Raw genomic sequence first — 15,095 nt, 5'->3', positions numbered from 1 at the left:
CTGCATTTAATGTTACAATATATACACAATACATAGTAATAAACACTTAAAAGACACTTGTTGGACAAAGCAAGTGTTTATACAAATAAAAACTGAAATCCAGAGGAGAATCACCTTGTCCAAGGTTAAATAGGCAGTTAGCAGTCACAACAGAGTTAAAACTAAATCAAGGTCCTGTTCCAAAATTAGTCACAATAAATTAATCGGAAGCTCAACAAATAAAGAGAAACTTTTTTATTTAGTTCTAATCAGGGATTATGAATGAATTAATGACAATGATCTGTAGAATTGTCTTTTACTTCCTAACAACTTCAATATAAAAAGTTCTAAATCATAGCCCACTGCTATTTTCGTAACACAAAACTCATTTCCCATAAAAATACTATTCTAGGTAGTTATTAAGCCAATGGAATTTATAAGTTAACTAGAAAACTAAAATCCTATAACAATAACGAAAATACACACTATAGAAGAAGTCTGTCTCTCAATCCCCTCTACCTCTTAAACTTTTCTAAAAACACTAGTACTTTTAGAAAAAGGTTTAAATTAGAAAGAATGTTGGAAGAAAGAGGTTTGGGGAACATACTGAAGGAGACTTGGAGGCATTGTGCAAGGTTTTCAAAGGTAACAGCAATAGGTTTCTTAGAGAATAAACCATCACTCTTAAGAATCATCACAGAACCAAGATAAACAATGCAAGACAGGGAGAAAGATTTTCCTGAGAGACAGCAACTGAAGAGTTGGAAAAGACAAAATGAGGACTAGTGTAGAGAAATTTACAGGGACACTGCATTAAGAGGCAGAACAACAGTGTGGCACTTCAGTGAACAGTCCACAGGGCAAACTGAAACAGCTCACTTCCCCAGACTGCAAGGTCACTCCCTGTTCAGAGTTAAGTGCGGGAATCCACTGGTGGGGGCAGGGGGGATTGAGGGTGGGGGGTGGGAGGCAGTATCAGGTCATCCGTCTGATTTTTACATGTTAGGCATTTTTAACTCAAGATGTCTACTGAAATCTACCTATGCCTACAATGATATTCTCATTTTTGCTTTCTTCTGATTAGTAAAGACAAATGACATGCTATCCAAATCTTTTCAGTTACATAGGGCATCCTGGATAGCTGCAATCATCTAATGTTAGATGTTTCTAGTTGGCCTGCTTTCCTAAGCAAGGAAAAGAGCTGCCAGGACACATGCATATTATACCATCAGAGAAGGAGGGGTAGGGATAGGGAGACCAACCTGCCTCCGCATTCAGCTCCTCTAGAAGCCCGCTGGTCCTCCAGGTAGCTCCTGTGTCCTGGCCTCCTACAGAATTACTGTGCTCTTGAACTACTGCAGCCGCCAATAAATTGTCCACATTTACCACTTCTGGCTCAGAGCCGGTGTCAGACATATCATAATGAGCTACAACTGGAGGTCCATCTAGGGAGGAAAGAAAATGTATACTTGTATCTAACTCGTGGGGTGAAAAATACTTCTATAACTAAAAGCCCCCTAAATGCCTGTTGCCTTTATCTTCTTATTCTACCTAGTCAGAAAAGCTGCACTTTATACAATCTAATTATTTTGTACATGAAATGAAAGTGAAATACTCCAGCTTACAAAGATGAGGGACACATTTGAGAAGGAGGAAAAAGGGTGTTATTATGAAGAACAAAGACAAGACTATACTAAACAAAAGTTACATTCAATTCCTGTCATTCTGCTAAAGGGCAAAAGATTAAGAGAAAGGGGACGACTATAGAGAAGGTAAAGCTGATTTTTTAAAGGAAACACTGATACAAACTATTAAAACCGAATTTATATTTTTTTAAGAGGATCAACCTAGTTTCTTCCTCTTAGTAGCTAATACTAAAAGTCCCTAGTAGAATCAGAGAAGAAAGTCAAATATATATTTTCCTACTTCAAGAGCTCTACTTGACCAACATCTATTTCCAGTAAAGCCCTTTTATAATATTAGGGATGTTATATATTTTACAACATTCTATAAAAAGATGAATGTGTGCTCAAGTCAGGTCTGACTCTTTGCCAGGTTCCTCTGTCCATGGGATTTTACAGGCAAGAATACTGGGGTGGGCTGCCATTTCCTACTCCAGGGGAATCTTCCAGACCCAGGGATCCAGCCTGAATCTCCTGTACTGCAGGCCGATTCTTTACCACTGAGCCACCTGGGAAGCCCCCAACAAAAAGATAATACTCATAAAATTCATCTTCAGGATTTGGATGTCTTGTGAGGGATATTTCTATTGTCTTTTCCCTGAGAAAAACAACCAGGTGACACTCCAAGGAAGTGATACACAACCTTATGGGTTATTTGAGAGGAAGATATTAAAACTTTTGGAAAAATAAAGATAGCCCTTCTTCTACCTCCAAATCACCCTAACTTGCTTAAAAGGGCAGCTGAGCTCTGAGGTAATTACACTGCAGTGATTCATGCTAAATAAATGAATATTCATGTTTTTAAAATAGATACATGCTTTAAAATGCTAGTGCTACCTTCTCTAATATAAAAGTAAAAAGCAAAAATCATTTTCGATCAACTATGAAGCATATCCCTTACTACTAACTGCCATTTTTGAATAAAATGCTTTTTCTCTCCCAACAGTTATAAAGCAAATCACTTAATTCCAGAAAAAAAATTTTTAATATCTAATAAATTAACAGTAAACACACCTATTTTATGAAACTCTTGACTATGAAGGAATACATATGCCAATGAATCATTAAAATAGAACACAATGAAGGATTACTGTTTTAATACAAACATCCATTGTGTAAACTGTCACTAAACAAAACATGAAACACACTTGGGGTACTTATCTCTTAAGACTAAGTTCCCAAACCATAGGCTTATGCGGCAACATTTTTAAAATAAAAAATGACCAAACATAAAAGTAAATGAGTTGTTAGGTGCCACCGTATAAGGAACAGACATGTCACAATGTGAAATTCTGACGATCATGACAATTTCAGCTGACTACTTAAAAATAATTTCCAATTTCCCCAAAAGGGTACATCAAGTTCATAAAATTCAACAGTGGTGCCTTAGTATCAGTTAGTAATAGATTTTAGACCAAACAGTAAAATATTGGTTCATGTTTGCGGTTTTTCTTTTCAAAAAAGAAAAGAAAGCTGTATCATTTATGGAGTTCTCGTCAGAGTTCAAAATGATTATTATGGAATCAAGATAATGTGGGATGTCCAAATATTTGGTTGCAGAAGATATGAAGGTCAAGTACAATATTGACTATTTGACCAAATATTCTATTTTTTAAAGGGTTTTATTGTGGTTTTTTTGTGTTTGGAAAAAAATAATAAAAGAGACTTATTTAAAAATTTGTATCACAAATACCATTCACAACCTCTTGCCCTCACACTCCCCCACCCCACAACTCACAACCACCCAACTGAGGCAACAGGTCAACAGTCAAGTCAAAATTGTACCCACTCCTACATGTAAACTCATGCAAAAAGTATAAGTGCAGATGTACATGCAGAGTAACATCACCTACCCATGGAAATAACTTGTCTGAAAGTCTTCATCAGTAGGATATACAAGCATAAACTTGTTATCTGGCTTCATTCTTGTATCTTCCATATTTCCAAACAGCACACCTTATAGCTTAGCTTAAATTTAGTATTCATCATAAACAAAGACAGTAATATTTTCACATTTTAATTATACTTAAAATTAAAATAAATTATCACTGTCATTTTTCATATCTAATATATTCAAACAATGACAAGTCAGTACTATATAAACTTTAATGAAGTCAAGGAAAGGTTGTTTTTCCAATTTTGCCTTCCAATAAGAAATCACAATTAAGCATCTTGTGTCCCAAGGTCATCTCACACTATCAGCAAACCAAAATTAAGTAAGGCATGTTTAAAGAACTAAGCATCAAGGCTTCGATTTTGAATCACTAAGTATGAATATTAGCTAACTAATGGGGACAATTTATGGTATTCTTTTAAAACATGATTTCTGCTACACAGCAAAATTAAGAGGTAAGATCCTTTTAAAATAAGTTATCTCTTGAAAGAAAAAAATAAAAGCAAACCACTAAGAGGAACTAGAAAAACCAGGAACATTAATAACAGAAGCAGCTATCTATACTTCCAATTTGATTCTATCGATTTATTACAGGAGGGAATAAGCATGAAGCTATTTCTCTTCCTCTGACTTGATTGTTCCTCTAGGATGCTAAAACAACTGTGTTGCTACAGTTTTCACTTTTGAAAACATCAAAATAGCAACTTCAAGTAAAATTACACATGGAAACATTTCCAATTTAAAATGCAGTCACTAAGCATTCCATGTTTACAACATAAAAGGTTATTCAAACTGCACATTCTCCCATTTGGTATCTGTCAACCATACATCATCAATTTATAATGATGAACTTTGTTTTTCTATAGTCATTAAAAGCATCTCTCTATAAAGGTAAATTTAACTCAATTATTTAATAACTACTTGGTCTGTGGTTAATCCAAGTGCTGTGTCCGATTTAAGTATCTTGAAATTCTTGCTGATCACAAGAAAAATAAAATGTTCAAAAATCCACTGCTTCATTTAAGAACATCAACTTGGTCTATCTCGTGCTAGACAGGTTTGTATCCTCTCTCTGACCTCCTAGTTTATAAACAGGTTCTAACTTTTCGAATACCAAAATACAGGTGTGGGACTCTCCAAACGGTCCAGTGGTTAAGACTCTGCGCTTCCACTGCAGGGGGTGCAGGTTCGATCCTGGTCAGGGAACTAATATCCAGCTTGCCGTACAGTTCGGCCAAAAAAGAAAAATGAAACAAGACATACACATCTATCTATTCATCACACATTCCTACTGCAGTGGAGTTTACCCCATGTGACTTTAAATCTTCTGTATTATCAACAGTGTTTAATTTTATGAATTAGTCTTCTTTTCAGTCAAATGTGTTCTCTTCTAAATCTCATGGAAACAATTTGAATCATGAAAACAAAACACAAAGCAAAACAAAACCTAACATCTATCCTCTATTACATCTATCTTTCCAAATCCCTCTTTCCAAAGCTGACAACCAAAAGCACAGAATTTTAAAACTATCTAATACATAAGTTACCAGTCCCATTTTACAGATGAGAAATTTTGAGTCCTAGGTAGGTAAAACCAGCGTAGTTTACAGTTGTTCTCAGTGGTGAGGGAATGGGAAATACACAGGGTAAGACTGGGAGCAGTATATGAAGTGCATAGACTTTGGGCAGCAAATACACAGGTTAAAATCCTGCCTACTTCTTCTCAACCTATGACTCAGCTTGTTCACAGGGTTATGATGAAGGTTAAAATATAACACAGAACACAACAGTTCAAATACTGGTCCACCTGCCCACCTTTCCATTATAAATTAGCACTTAACCCTACTTCTTTGTTTGCTTATGTTTGTGTAAACTCTGCTGTACACAGCCTGCATGCAAGAAGCTTTCAGAAAACATCACTGCCTGAGTTGGTACCTTCTACTGGTCATGGATTAACCCAAACTGTTAAGTAAATGCTTTGCTGGGATTCATTACGGTCATCACATACGTGGCTTTTGTATTTTTATTTTTGTTTGAAGTGAAATGTTAGCTTAGATGTATTCATATGAAAGTGTTTTAAAACCAAATAGAGGTCACTTTGGATTATCCCATATTTGGCATCATTCTTGCCTACAAAGCCCTTCCACTAACACAAGTGTTGTCAGACTCCCAGTATGAAATCTAATCAGATCTGGGAATCAGAAATTCCTCTTATATCCCATAGACATCTGGAAACGTCACTCCTCCTTCTCTATTGCTAAATCTTCGTCCCAAGGGAAGGTGGAGCAACAAACAGCGTTTACTCATTCAATTCCCATTTCAATGACTACAGTAATATACAACAAAGACCAGAATAAATTCCTTCTCTGTTTTACTACAGCCAGTTTCCCAAAACCCCTCATAGAAGAGGAAAGAAAAAACTTTCTTGCTGCTGTCAAAGGACCCCACAGAAGTTCTGTCTCCCTAGTCATTAAAGGTCCTAAGCTCAGTGCCATTATCTACAACATCTAAAGAAAGTGGGAGGAGGTAGAAGTCACTCTCAGTCTCACTCCAATAGTGAGATTCAAAAAAAGTTACACCTAAAAGAAGAGTTCTCAGAAATTACCTAGCCAAGCACTTTAGGAAGGAGGAGCATGTGTATGGTAGCCAAGTTAGGAAAAGAAGTGTAGGGAAAATGAGGTGTGAGCCTTAGGGATTCAAAGAAAGAAGCAAACCTCAATAGTTGGAAGGGAAATCTGCAGTTAGCAGAACCTACCTAATAAAAACTAGCTTTTTAGTAACACATCTAAATATTTACCAAGATGGAAAATGACTATTTGGAATAAGAAAAAATAAAATACCTCAGAAAATACATATGTTGTATTTTATTACTATTAATCTACATATATATGTAATATATGTACACACATACACAACTATTTGAAAAAAAGCAGTAACTTTCAAAGCATCTCTTGGAAAAGAAAACTATGTCAACCAGGAAAGACAAAAAGTGCCATTTCTAAAAAAACAACTTTAAATACCCAAAACTGGGTATTTTTTCTTTATAGTATTATAAAGCTATTTTAGTAAAAAGAAAAATAAGATAGTGCTAAATGAAAGTAAAATGCAGCAATATGCACTGAAATTCTATGTCATAAGTTAACAAATCATTTTTAAATAAAAATGAATTGATGCCTGTTTTGTGCTTTTCCCATTATATTCAACTCAATTATTAAAAATTTAGATGTTCAGTTTACAAGGGAGAAACAGAGTTTTAAGGATTACATCTGTTCTTACATCATACTGACAAATGACAGGTCATTTTGCCCTGAGAAGTTACCTATATTACTGATGAACAGTTAACTTTGAAAGTATCAAAGAGGTAAACAGAAATATTCAAGATTAAATACAGAAAACAGGACACTTGCAGAGGTCACCATCTTTCAATTTATCTTTGTCTTTCAAGGACAAATCCACAATTTCTGTTCTGAGGATTCAGATCAATGGAGAACAAAACTAAAACATCTACACTACATACAGGAAGGAAGAACATGAAAATCTGATATGACTTGAGCCACATCCTCATACCTATGTACCCTGCTAAAGACACATCCATTCAGCTTTTTGATTATTCCTCAAGGTAGGCTACATTTTGCTATTTTCTAAACAGTCTTTGATTTTTAACAGGGTAACTCAGAAGGACATATGAAGGAGAAGAATCTCTACCTTTTATGTTAGCACTGATATTTTGTTACTTCCTTTTTCAATATACCAACTGCAAAAAGACTGAAAGTTATCTGAAAAACACCATGTAAAATCTATTATTAGTGATATTACCTACAAACTAATGCCATTCATTTCATTACGGAAAAGCAGGTTTCTGTACTAAGGAACACCTAATGTGAATTAACTGCTAGGGAATCACTATAACTAATGTAAAAGGATCCTAGAGTAACAAGAAACATTTCTTTTTAAAAATTTTTATTTATCTAGGTCAACTGATACACTTCAAATGCAGAATTAGGTAAAAGATATAAAGAAAATGCAGTAAAAATAAAAATTACAGCAATTTGACAACATTCTTCCCAAATCTTAAAGTTATAAGACTTCATTATCAAAGAATACACTTCCTCATGGATTATTATTCCTTCATTTCTTAACATGTCTTCTATTTTATGTTGTAGTAATTTAAGACAATATGAAAAGATCTATTCATTACTTTGGTTTCAATCTCCACTAACTTTTCCTAAACTTCAGAGAAATTAAAAACAGAATCAAGAAAAAAATGAAAAGTAAAGAACTTGGAAGTTTTCACATTGATAACTATTAATGTACTCATACAACTGTTCTAGACAGATTAAAAACGACAAGTTCCTTATCTGTACAATGATTGAGGGCATATATGCCATTTTTAGAGAAGATTCTGTGAATTATTCTTTGAAAACAATTTTTATTAGAAAAGTTAATAAAAAATTAAATTTCAGTTTAATAAATCTGCTCAAATTGTTTTGATATTGTGTTTTCTCACATATGAAACCCCACAAAATCTTTTCCATTGTGCCCTTACTATTCTATTTAAATAATTCGAACAGGAGAGGAAATCAATACAAGCTAAGCAAAATTTAACAGGTAATTATTTTTAAAAGTCACCTTCTGTAAAATAACCTGCCCATGTTATCTGACTTGCATATAAACCTTAAGCAATAAATTTCACTAAATTGTGCTATATCTCGACCTTCAGTTCAGATCTGCTGTTAAATACACATAACTAAGGAATGACGAAAGCAATGAAGCAAAACGAACGAATTTGTGTATATTCTTTTACTCAGTCTGCTAATGAAACAAACAAGCAGTCCAAATCTTTACCTGATAATCTAAGAAATCAATTTTTCCCTCTAACTTAATCACTCTAACTTGTATATGGCAATTTTTTTACACACATTTCTGAAGCAATGAATGGATATATTAGTGACCTGAATCCATTAAAATCCCTGTAGACTATTGCATAGTTATGTTTCCAGCACAACCTGCCAACTATAGCATTAATAAGAATACAGGATTATTTCATAATTCTGAAGGTCCACACACCTACATGAGCGTGTGCACAAACACACACTCTTAAGACCAGGCTTATTCCTTTGACTTAGTAACAAAAAACAGGCTTTTCTCTTGGAGCCCCCAAAATGACACATCCTTTAAGTAAAAAAAAAACTTCATGCAAAATGTTAAGTTTTAAGATTTTAATTTTATTGTTTTGTGTTCTAACTTAAATTTTTGAGCTCCTATTACACTCAAGTTTTAATAATGCATACAAATTACACATTAATATAACTGAAAGGTATTGTGCAATGAGAGGCTCAAATAACCTGGTAATTCTAATCTTAATCTGCTGGTTAAATTTTCTTACAAATGATTAGGATCTAATATCCTACAGCACTGAACTAGGAGACTAGGCAGAAAACAGTCCGTAGATAGACGATCAGAAAACATATTCACCAGCGAGCCCCCTTAAATACCAGCAACTAAACTGCATATGTAGACATTAGAGAGACGACATAATCCAAATATGGGATAACAGTCTTCATTTTAATCTTTCCTCTATTTCTTTCAGAATTGATCCTTTTCTTGAAAACTGGACTGATTAAAATGAGCAAAGATATTTTAAATAAATAATCTGCGTTTGTCTTCTCTTTCTTTTCTTGCAGTCGTTCCCTACAAAGCACTGCAATATGCCAGTCCTCAGTGACTCTCCAAAGGTCATCTCCCTGCTGATCTCCCAAGCTTCTCAGAGAAGCAGAGGGGCCACTGTCTGGCTTGCCCTGGGGCCTGTAGACACTGGTGGCAGCCATATTTGGGAGCACATTCTCCTGGGATTATACTCTTTTCTTTTATTAACCTTTTATTTGGTATTAGGGTACAGCTGATTAACTGGGTAGCCAATTAACAATGTTGTGACAGTTACAGGTGGACAGCAAAGGGACTCAGCTATATATCTACAAGCATCCATTTTCCACCAAACCCACCCACCCATCCAGGCTGCCACATAACACTGAGCAGAGTGGGATTATATTCTTAAATAAAAAGCATTTCAACCATGTCTAGATCAACGCTAGATATGATCTACATCAATTAAAAGACGTTTCTGTCCAGCATTAGCCCTTTATACACCACAAAAAAGCCCAAACAGGAAATATTCCCTATACTTAAAATTCTAGGGAAATTAAGCCAGTTTAAGGTAAGTTAAGGGAAGACCAGGGTTCCCTGGTAGCTCAGCTGGTAAAGAATCCGACTACAATCCAGGAGACTCCAATTCGATTCCTGGGTCGGAAAGCTCCCCTGGAGAAGGGATAGGCTACTACCCATTCCAGGATTCATGGGCTTCCTTGGTGGCCCAAACAGCAAAGAATCCCTAGGTTGAGAAGATCCCCTGGAGGAGGGCATGGCAACCCACTGCAGTATTCTTGCTTGGAGAATCCCCATGGATAGAGAAGCCTTGTGGGTCCATGGGGTTGCAGGGAGTCGGACACAACTGAGAGCCCAAGCACAGCACAGAGCAAGGGATGAGCACTAGGCACTTCTAAAATAATACCTATATAAAAATGCCACCACATAATCCAAAAATAATTTCCACTTCTTAGTACGTATTTAGACTATGATCTTAGGAATACAGACTCTGCCTCAGTGAAGGAGAATAATCCAAAACAGCAGTCAAGTTTTTAAAAAACTATTAAAACTACTTCAAATAGTCAATACTTCTTTGTCCACAATACAAAAACACATTTTTCTGAAAGAAGAATTTTTAAATCAGACAATCCGGAAAAAGCATAATTATTCTAAAGCATATTTTAAAAAAAAGACTACTGTGTTTCAAAACAATACTCCTTAAGACAGCAACACATTTTCAAGACACCATGACAAACTGAAAATCAGGGGAAAAAATTGTATGTATGTTTCTGTTACAAAATTATTCTTTAGGTTAAACTTTTCAAACCACAAAATATAAAATTGTTTTGGAATAAATTTGTATATTTTAGCATATATTCTATGAATTAAATCAGTACATTCTGGTGTTCCTCTTCTTTCTATTAAACCCTCTCTTTCCGTATCTTTATACAAATTTATGTAGAAAAGGCTTCCTCAAATTTATTATGTTCGACACCTTCTCAAATAGTTACAATATTTTTACCGTGAGTATCAATTATTAAAACTTTAGCTTGATAATTCCACTCGACTGACATTTTTCTCTTTTAGGCAAAAAAGAAAAATCTGTAGATTTCCCTACTCCATTATCTAATAACAACAAGGATCAGAACATATCCAGTCAATACTAAGAATAATGTCTACATTATTTTTTATGTTATTCTTAAAGGATTCATTCATGTTTTCTATTTTAAACATAAAAAGCATTTTACTACATGCTTAATATATGAAACATTAAATCATGAAACAAAGAAGAAATCAGTTAAGTTCTTGAAGCAGTTATGCATGCATAGAAAAGCAGTCATGTTAACATGCTGAAATTGACATTTTCTTATATATAAAAATCCATGTCTAGTAAAATCTGTGATCCCACGGAGAAGCCGAATACAGAACAAACTTCCCCGAAAACATCTTAATTTCAAATAAATATTATAGATTAGCCAAAAACTTCTCACCCAAAACCAATATGCTCTTCTTATTGGCATAAAACAGGAAAGTTAAAAAAATATTAGCTGAAGTAGTTTACAAGTGCTGTGCTATCATGTCAGAGAAAAACCCGTCAGTTATAACTCTCCCAAAGTTAATTCCCAATTCTCATATATTAAGCTCTAAAAAGAAAATTTTTTTAAAAGTCATTTTTCACTTCAAAAAAGCAAAATAAATTGATTCAATCTATTACACTTAATTTACAAGGTGTAGATATCTGAATATAGAACTAAATAGAAAAAGTGATGACAATTTTTCTGAGTAGTTACTGGTAAATTACTAAAATAAAACAAAAGTCTTTATTGTTTGTACAGCTGACCCTAAAGTTGGGCTCCCACCTGCTGCACAGTTGAAGTAAATCCACACAAGACTTTATAAACAGTCTGTGGTCCCTCATCCATGAATACCAAGCACAGATTGTGCAGAACCACAGTTCATATTTAGTGCAAAAAATCTGCATATAAGACCTGTGCAGTTCAAACTCCTGTCGTTCTAATGTCCAACTATATATGAAACTCCAAATATATCACCTATCTTTCCTCTTGCAAAACATACAATCAGATCTTTTTCAAAGTTGAAACTATATTAAATATTCAAATAACCTTACTCATATTGAGAAGTTAACTTATAAATTTGAAGGGGAAAATATCATATTTTTATTGGAAGTAAATCCAGTAGGAAGTACAATTTTTATAAAAAAGCACAAGGTAATGTTAGCAAAGCTATATACACCTACTGAAAATTTTCTTCTTAACTTAGCTTTTCCTCACACTATTTCTCAGTCCTAGGCCACACTGGAAATCTATCATGTTGCAAAGCTAACAATGCTGTGCTATCTTCTCCCCTTTGACATACACCATGGACTCTTTAACATACCATTTATTTTCAGTCCAGGGACTGAAAACAAAATTAAATTGGTAGTACATTAGCCAATACATTTAGTCACTATTAATTTAAAAACTCATTCAACACATACCCTTAATAGAGTGACCATTTCATCTCTATCCTCTAGAGGTTACCCTTTACATCAGAGTACCAATTTCACCGGATTCTGCCAGGTAACTGCTTAGAGAGTTAAAGCTTAAAATAAAAACCCATCTATGTAACAGTGGAAAAATACTGTTTTTCTCACACATAAACTCAAACTCCTGTCTAATCTGCGTTCCTTACAGTATCTCACATAGCAGGTACAGAGTGTTAATTTGCTCAAAAAGTAGTTCATTCTTCCTGCACACAAAGGCTATTTCATACAAGTCATTAAAGACTAGCAACAAAATCAGTTCATTAAATGACTTATGAAAGAATGACATAAAAATGCTCATGCAATGTTCACTCATGACCCCCATAATGAGATTAATTACATCATTCCTTACAGGAATCACAAGCAAGTCAACACTGCTGTAGAGATTAATGCTAAGAGACTCTAAGGGAATTAACCACTTACCTATCTGGATTCACTAAGATTCCCTATTTTATATCTTACTGTTATTTATGTTTGGGGCATGAAAAAAGCATAAAGATGAGGATCACTCCTATCATCATATAAACACGGTTCTATGTTCCAAGCACATGTAACAAAACTCTAACTAGAATTCATAAAATTTTTGTTTTGAAGAACTGATTTTTTAAAAAGCAACTTGTTTGCTATTTAATGTTTAAAACATTACCAAAAGAAACTTACAATGGGCAAAAGCAGATAGTTAACACAATTAATTTTGTGATAGATTCAAAGGTTGTTCTATAATATTCCCATTTTCAACAAAGTTAATCAGAAAACGGTAATGTCTGAGAATTCTAATGTACTGTCAACATTCTGACAAGTCACAAAGGGCTGTTGCAGCAGTTCTTGGTAATCAGGCAACTGCATATAAGCACCTGACTGGGTGACAGGGGAAATGCCTTGGCCAACTAGTTGCATTTTAAGTTCCCTGGGTTCCAGTAGCTGCTTGTTCTCTTCACCAGTGTCAAGGTGAGTTAGTTTTTCCATCCACGTTCGGAATTTCTCTGCATCTTGGAATAACAGCTCATGGCCTCTTCTAGGACACTGCCTATAACGTTTCTAACACACAGCACCCCTGCCAAGTAATCCTAAAACTTCGCTGTGTACTCCTTCAGATCCGCCAGTATGACTGAAGTCAGTTTTAAATGCAGTGAGGCCATTTGATAAAACGTCATTAAATCAGAAAATTGATTTTTATTAAGACATGCTTATTCAGGAAAATGACTTAAGCATTACCAAGAACAGGCAAATAGATTCAGCAATGATAAGGAGCACTTAATTAACCAAACAAAAGTAATTCTGAGAAAAATAACATGACACTACCCTTTTTTCACAGCTTCACAATCTGCCTAGGATTTTGTATTTTGTACTATACAACTAACTACTCAAGTTTGAAAGTATACAGTAGCTTTCAAACTTGCTAAACATAAAGACCTGGAATGGTATAACAAATACCAAAACGTAGGCAGCTCCCAGGCATTAGGTTTGTTTTAAGCCCCTTGGGTGATTCCAGTGTACAACCCTGACTGAATATCACTGTATCCCTGAATATTTTCACACCATGACTTTAAAATTCTAAAAGTTGTTTTAACAGCTGACCCATAATAAGTCAGTATAAATAATTCTCAGTTAATTGATTTTCATCAACTATTCTTAAGTTAAAAAAAAATTGTTTTCCTTATGGAAAAACCACATAAAGGATATACAAAATCCATGTATACTGCTGTGTAATATTTTTTATAAACCCTGGTTTGTGTGAGGTACTAAAACATAAATCTCAAAAGAAAAAAGTTTTGTGGTTAAGTTTTGGATATACAAATCATATCCTCCTCTTTTGGGTAACACACTAATGGCTCTGAGTTGTCCTGCAGTAGACAAATCTGTTTCCACATGATCCAGCACTTTCCAAATGTGTGACAGTGTATACCTATTAATATCAAGTAGAACAGTGGTTTCAGAGGATTCCAGTTTTAGGATATGCTCTTCTATATACAGTGTTTTATCCTTGAACTAGGCCAGATTAGTTTTGGTTTGGGTCCCAAATACTTTGGGTTTCTAATAAAACTAATTATAATGAATTCTTTTCTTCAAGTAACTATTAAAAATGTTACCTCCTCAGATCACTCTTGCCTATGCTACCTAAAATAGCTATTCTACCCCATCTCTAGTTCATTTTTATCTGAACTCTTATATCTTGCTTTATTATCATTCATAATGTGTATTTCTACTTGAGAGCATATGATGAATTCATTTATTATCTGTCTCCTCAAAAAAGATTATGTTTCACGAGGGCAGACATGTTTCATTCACTGTTGCATTCCCAATGCCGCATAGCAGGTGTCCAAAATTTGCTGAATGGATGAATGATGGACTCAATCAGTCTTGGCCTTAACCATCTACCTATATCAAGAAGTCTGCCCCCATGAAGAACTGCCCCCATGAAGTGCTCTACTGTATTTATCCCAGAGTACTTCTGAAAATATAGTTTACTTTATCTCATAGTGGCTTTTTATGAATAGGCGAAAGAAAAGTTTCCCAGGCCTCAGTATCAAGAAATGCAGTGTTTCTCCTCTATAAAGAGAACTGCTTATATCATGCCATCTCACCTCTTTTCAATGCCTAAAAGGCTACAGGACAAATTTTGAGCCCAATTCTACCTAGCAAATAAAAACTTCATGAAGTTTATTGTTACCAACTTTTCCCTCTAACTTCATTTTATTCCTCCACCCCTGATTACTCCATTCCATGCCCTCTCTCCACATTAAAAAAAAAAACACACCACCTTATTTATAAGTAAACTTCTTCAAGAAGGACATACCTTTCCCCAAAGTATAACACATTTAGCTTATGGAGAAACTAAAAGGAGTTTGAAGTA

The 15,095-nt window shown here is 34.6% G+C and overlaps 1 protein-coding gene across 12 annotated transcripts in view; it reads right to left on the bottom strand.

The window, feature by feature from the left end:
* Nucleotides 1–15,095, bottom strand: part of ARK2N (arkadia (RNF111) N-terminal like PKA signaling regulator 2N) — an 80,940-nt gene that overhangs the window by 24,291 nt on the left and 41,554 nt on the right. For 9 of the 12 annotated variants that reach the window (XR_011252295.1, XM_069568451.1, XM_069568461.1 and 6 more), the window contains exon 3: nucleotides 1,242–1,424. The exons of the other annotated variants lie outside the window; for them this stretch is intronic. Coding sequence is in view for 8 of the 9 variants with exons in the window: in XM_069568451.1 (XP_069424552.1) it covers nucleotides 1,242–1,424 (183 nt within the window). In the remaining variant the exon portion in view is untranslated. The remainder of the gene's footprint in view (nucleotides 1–1,241; nucleotides 1,425–15,095) is intronic. 12 annotated transcript variants of the gene reach the window in all.

The sequence above is a fragment of the Ovis canadensis genome, chromosome 23 (assembly GCF_042477335.2).
Source record: "Ovis canadensis isolate MfBH-ARS-UI-01 breed Bighorn chromosome 23, ARS-UI_OviCan_v2, whole genome shotgun sequence".
Taxonomy (NCBI): Eukaryota; Metazoa; Chordata; class Mammalia; order Artiodactyla; family Bovidae; genus Ovis; species Ovis canadensis.
The sequence above is the reverse complement of the archived record's forward strand: the minus strand, read 5'-3'. Positions and strand labels throughout refer to the sequence as shown.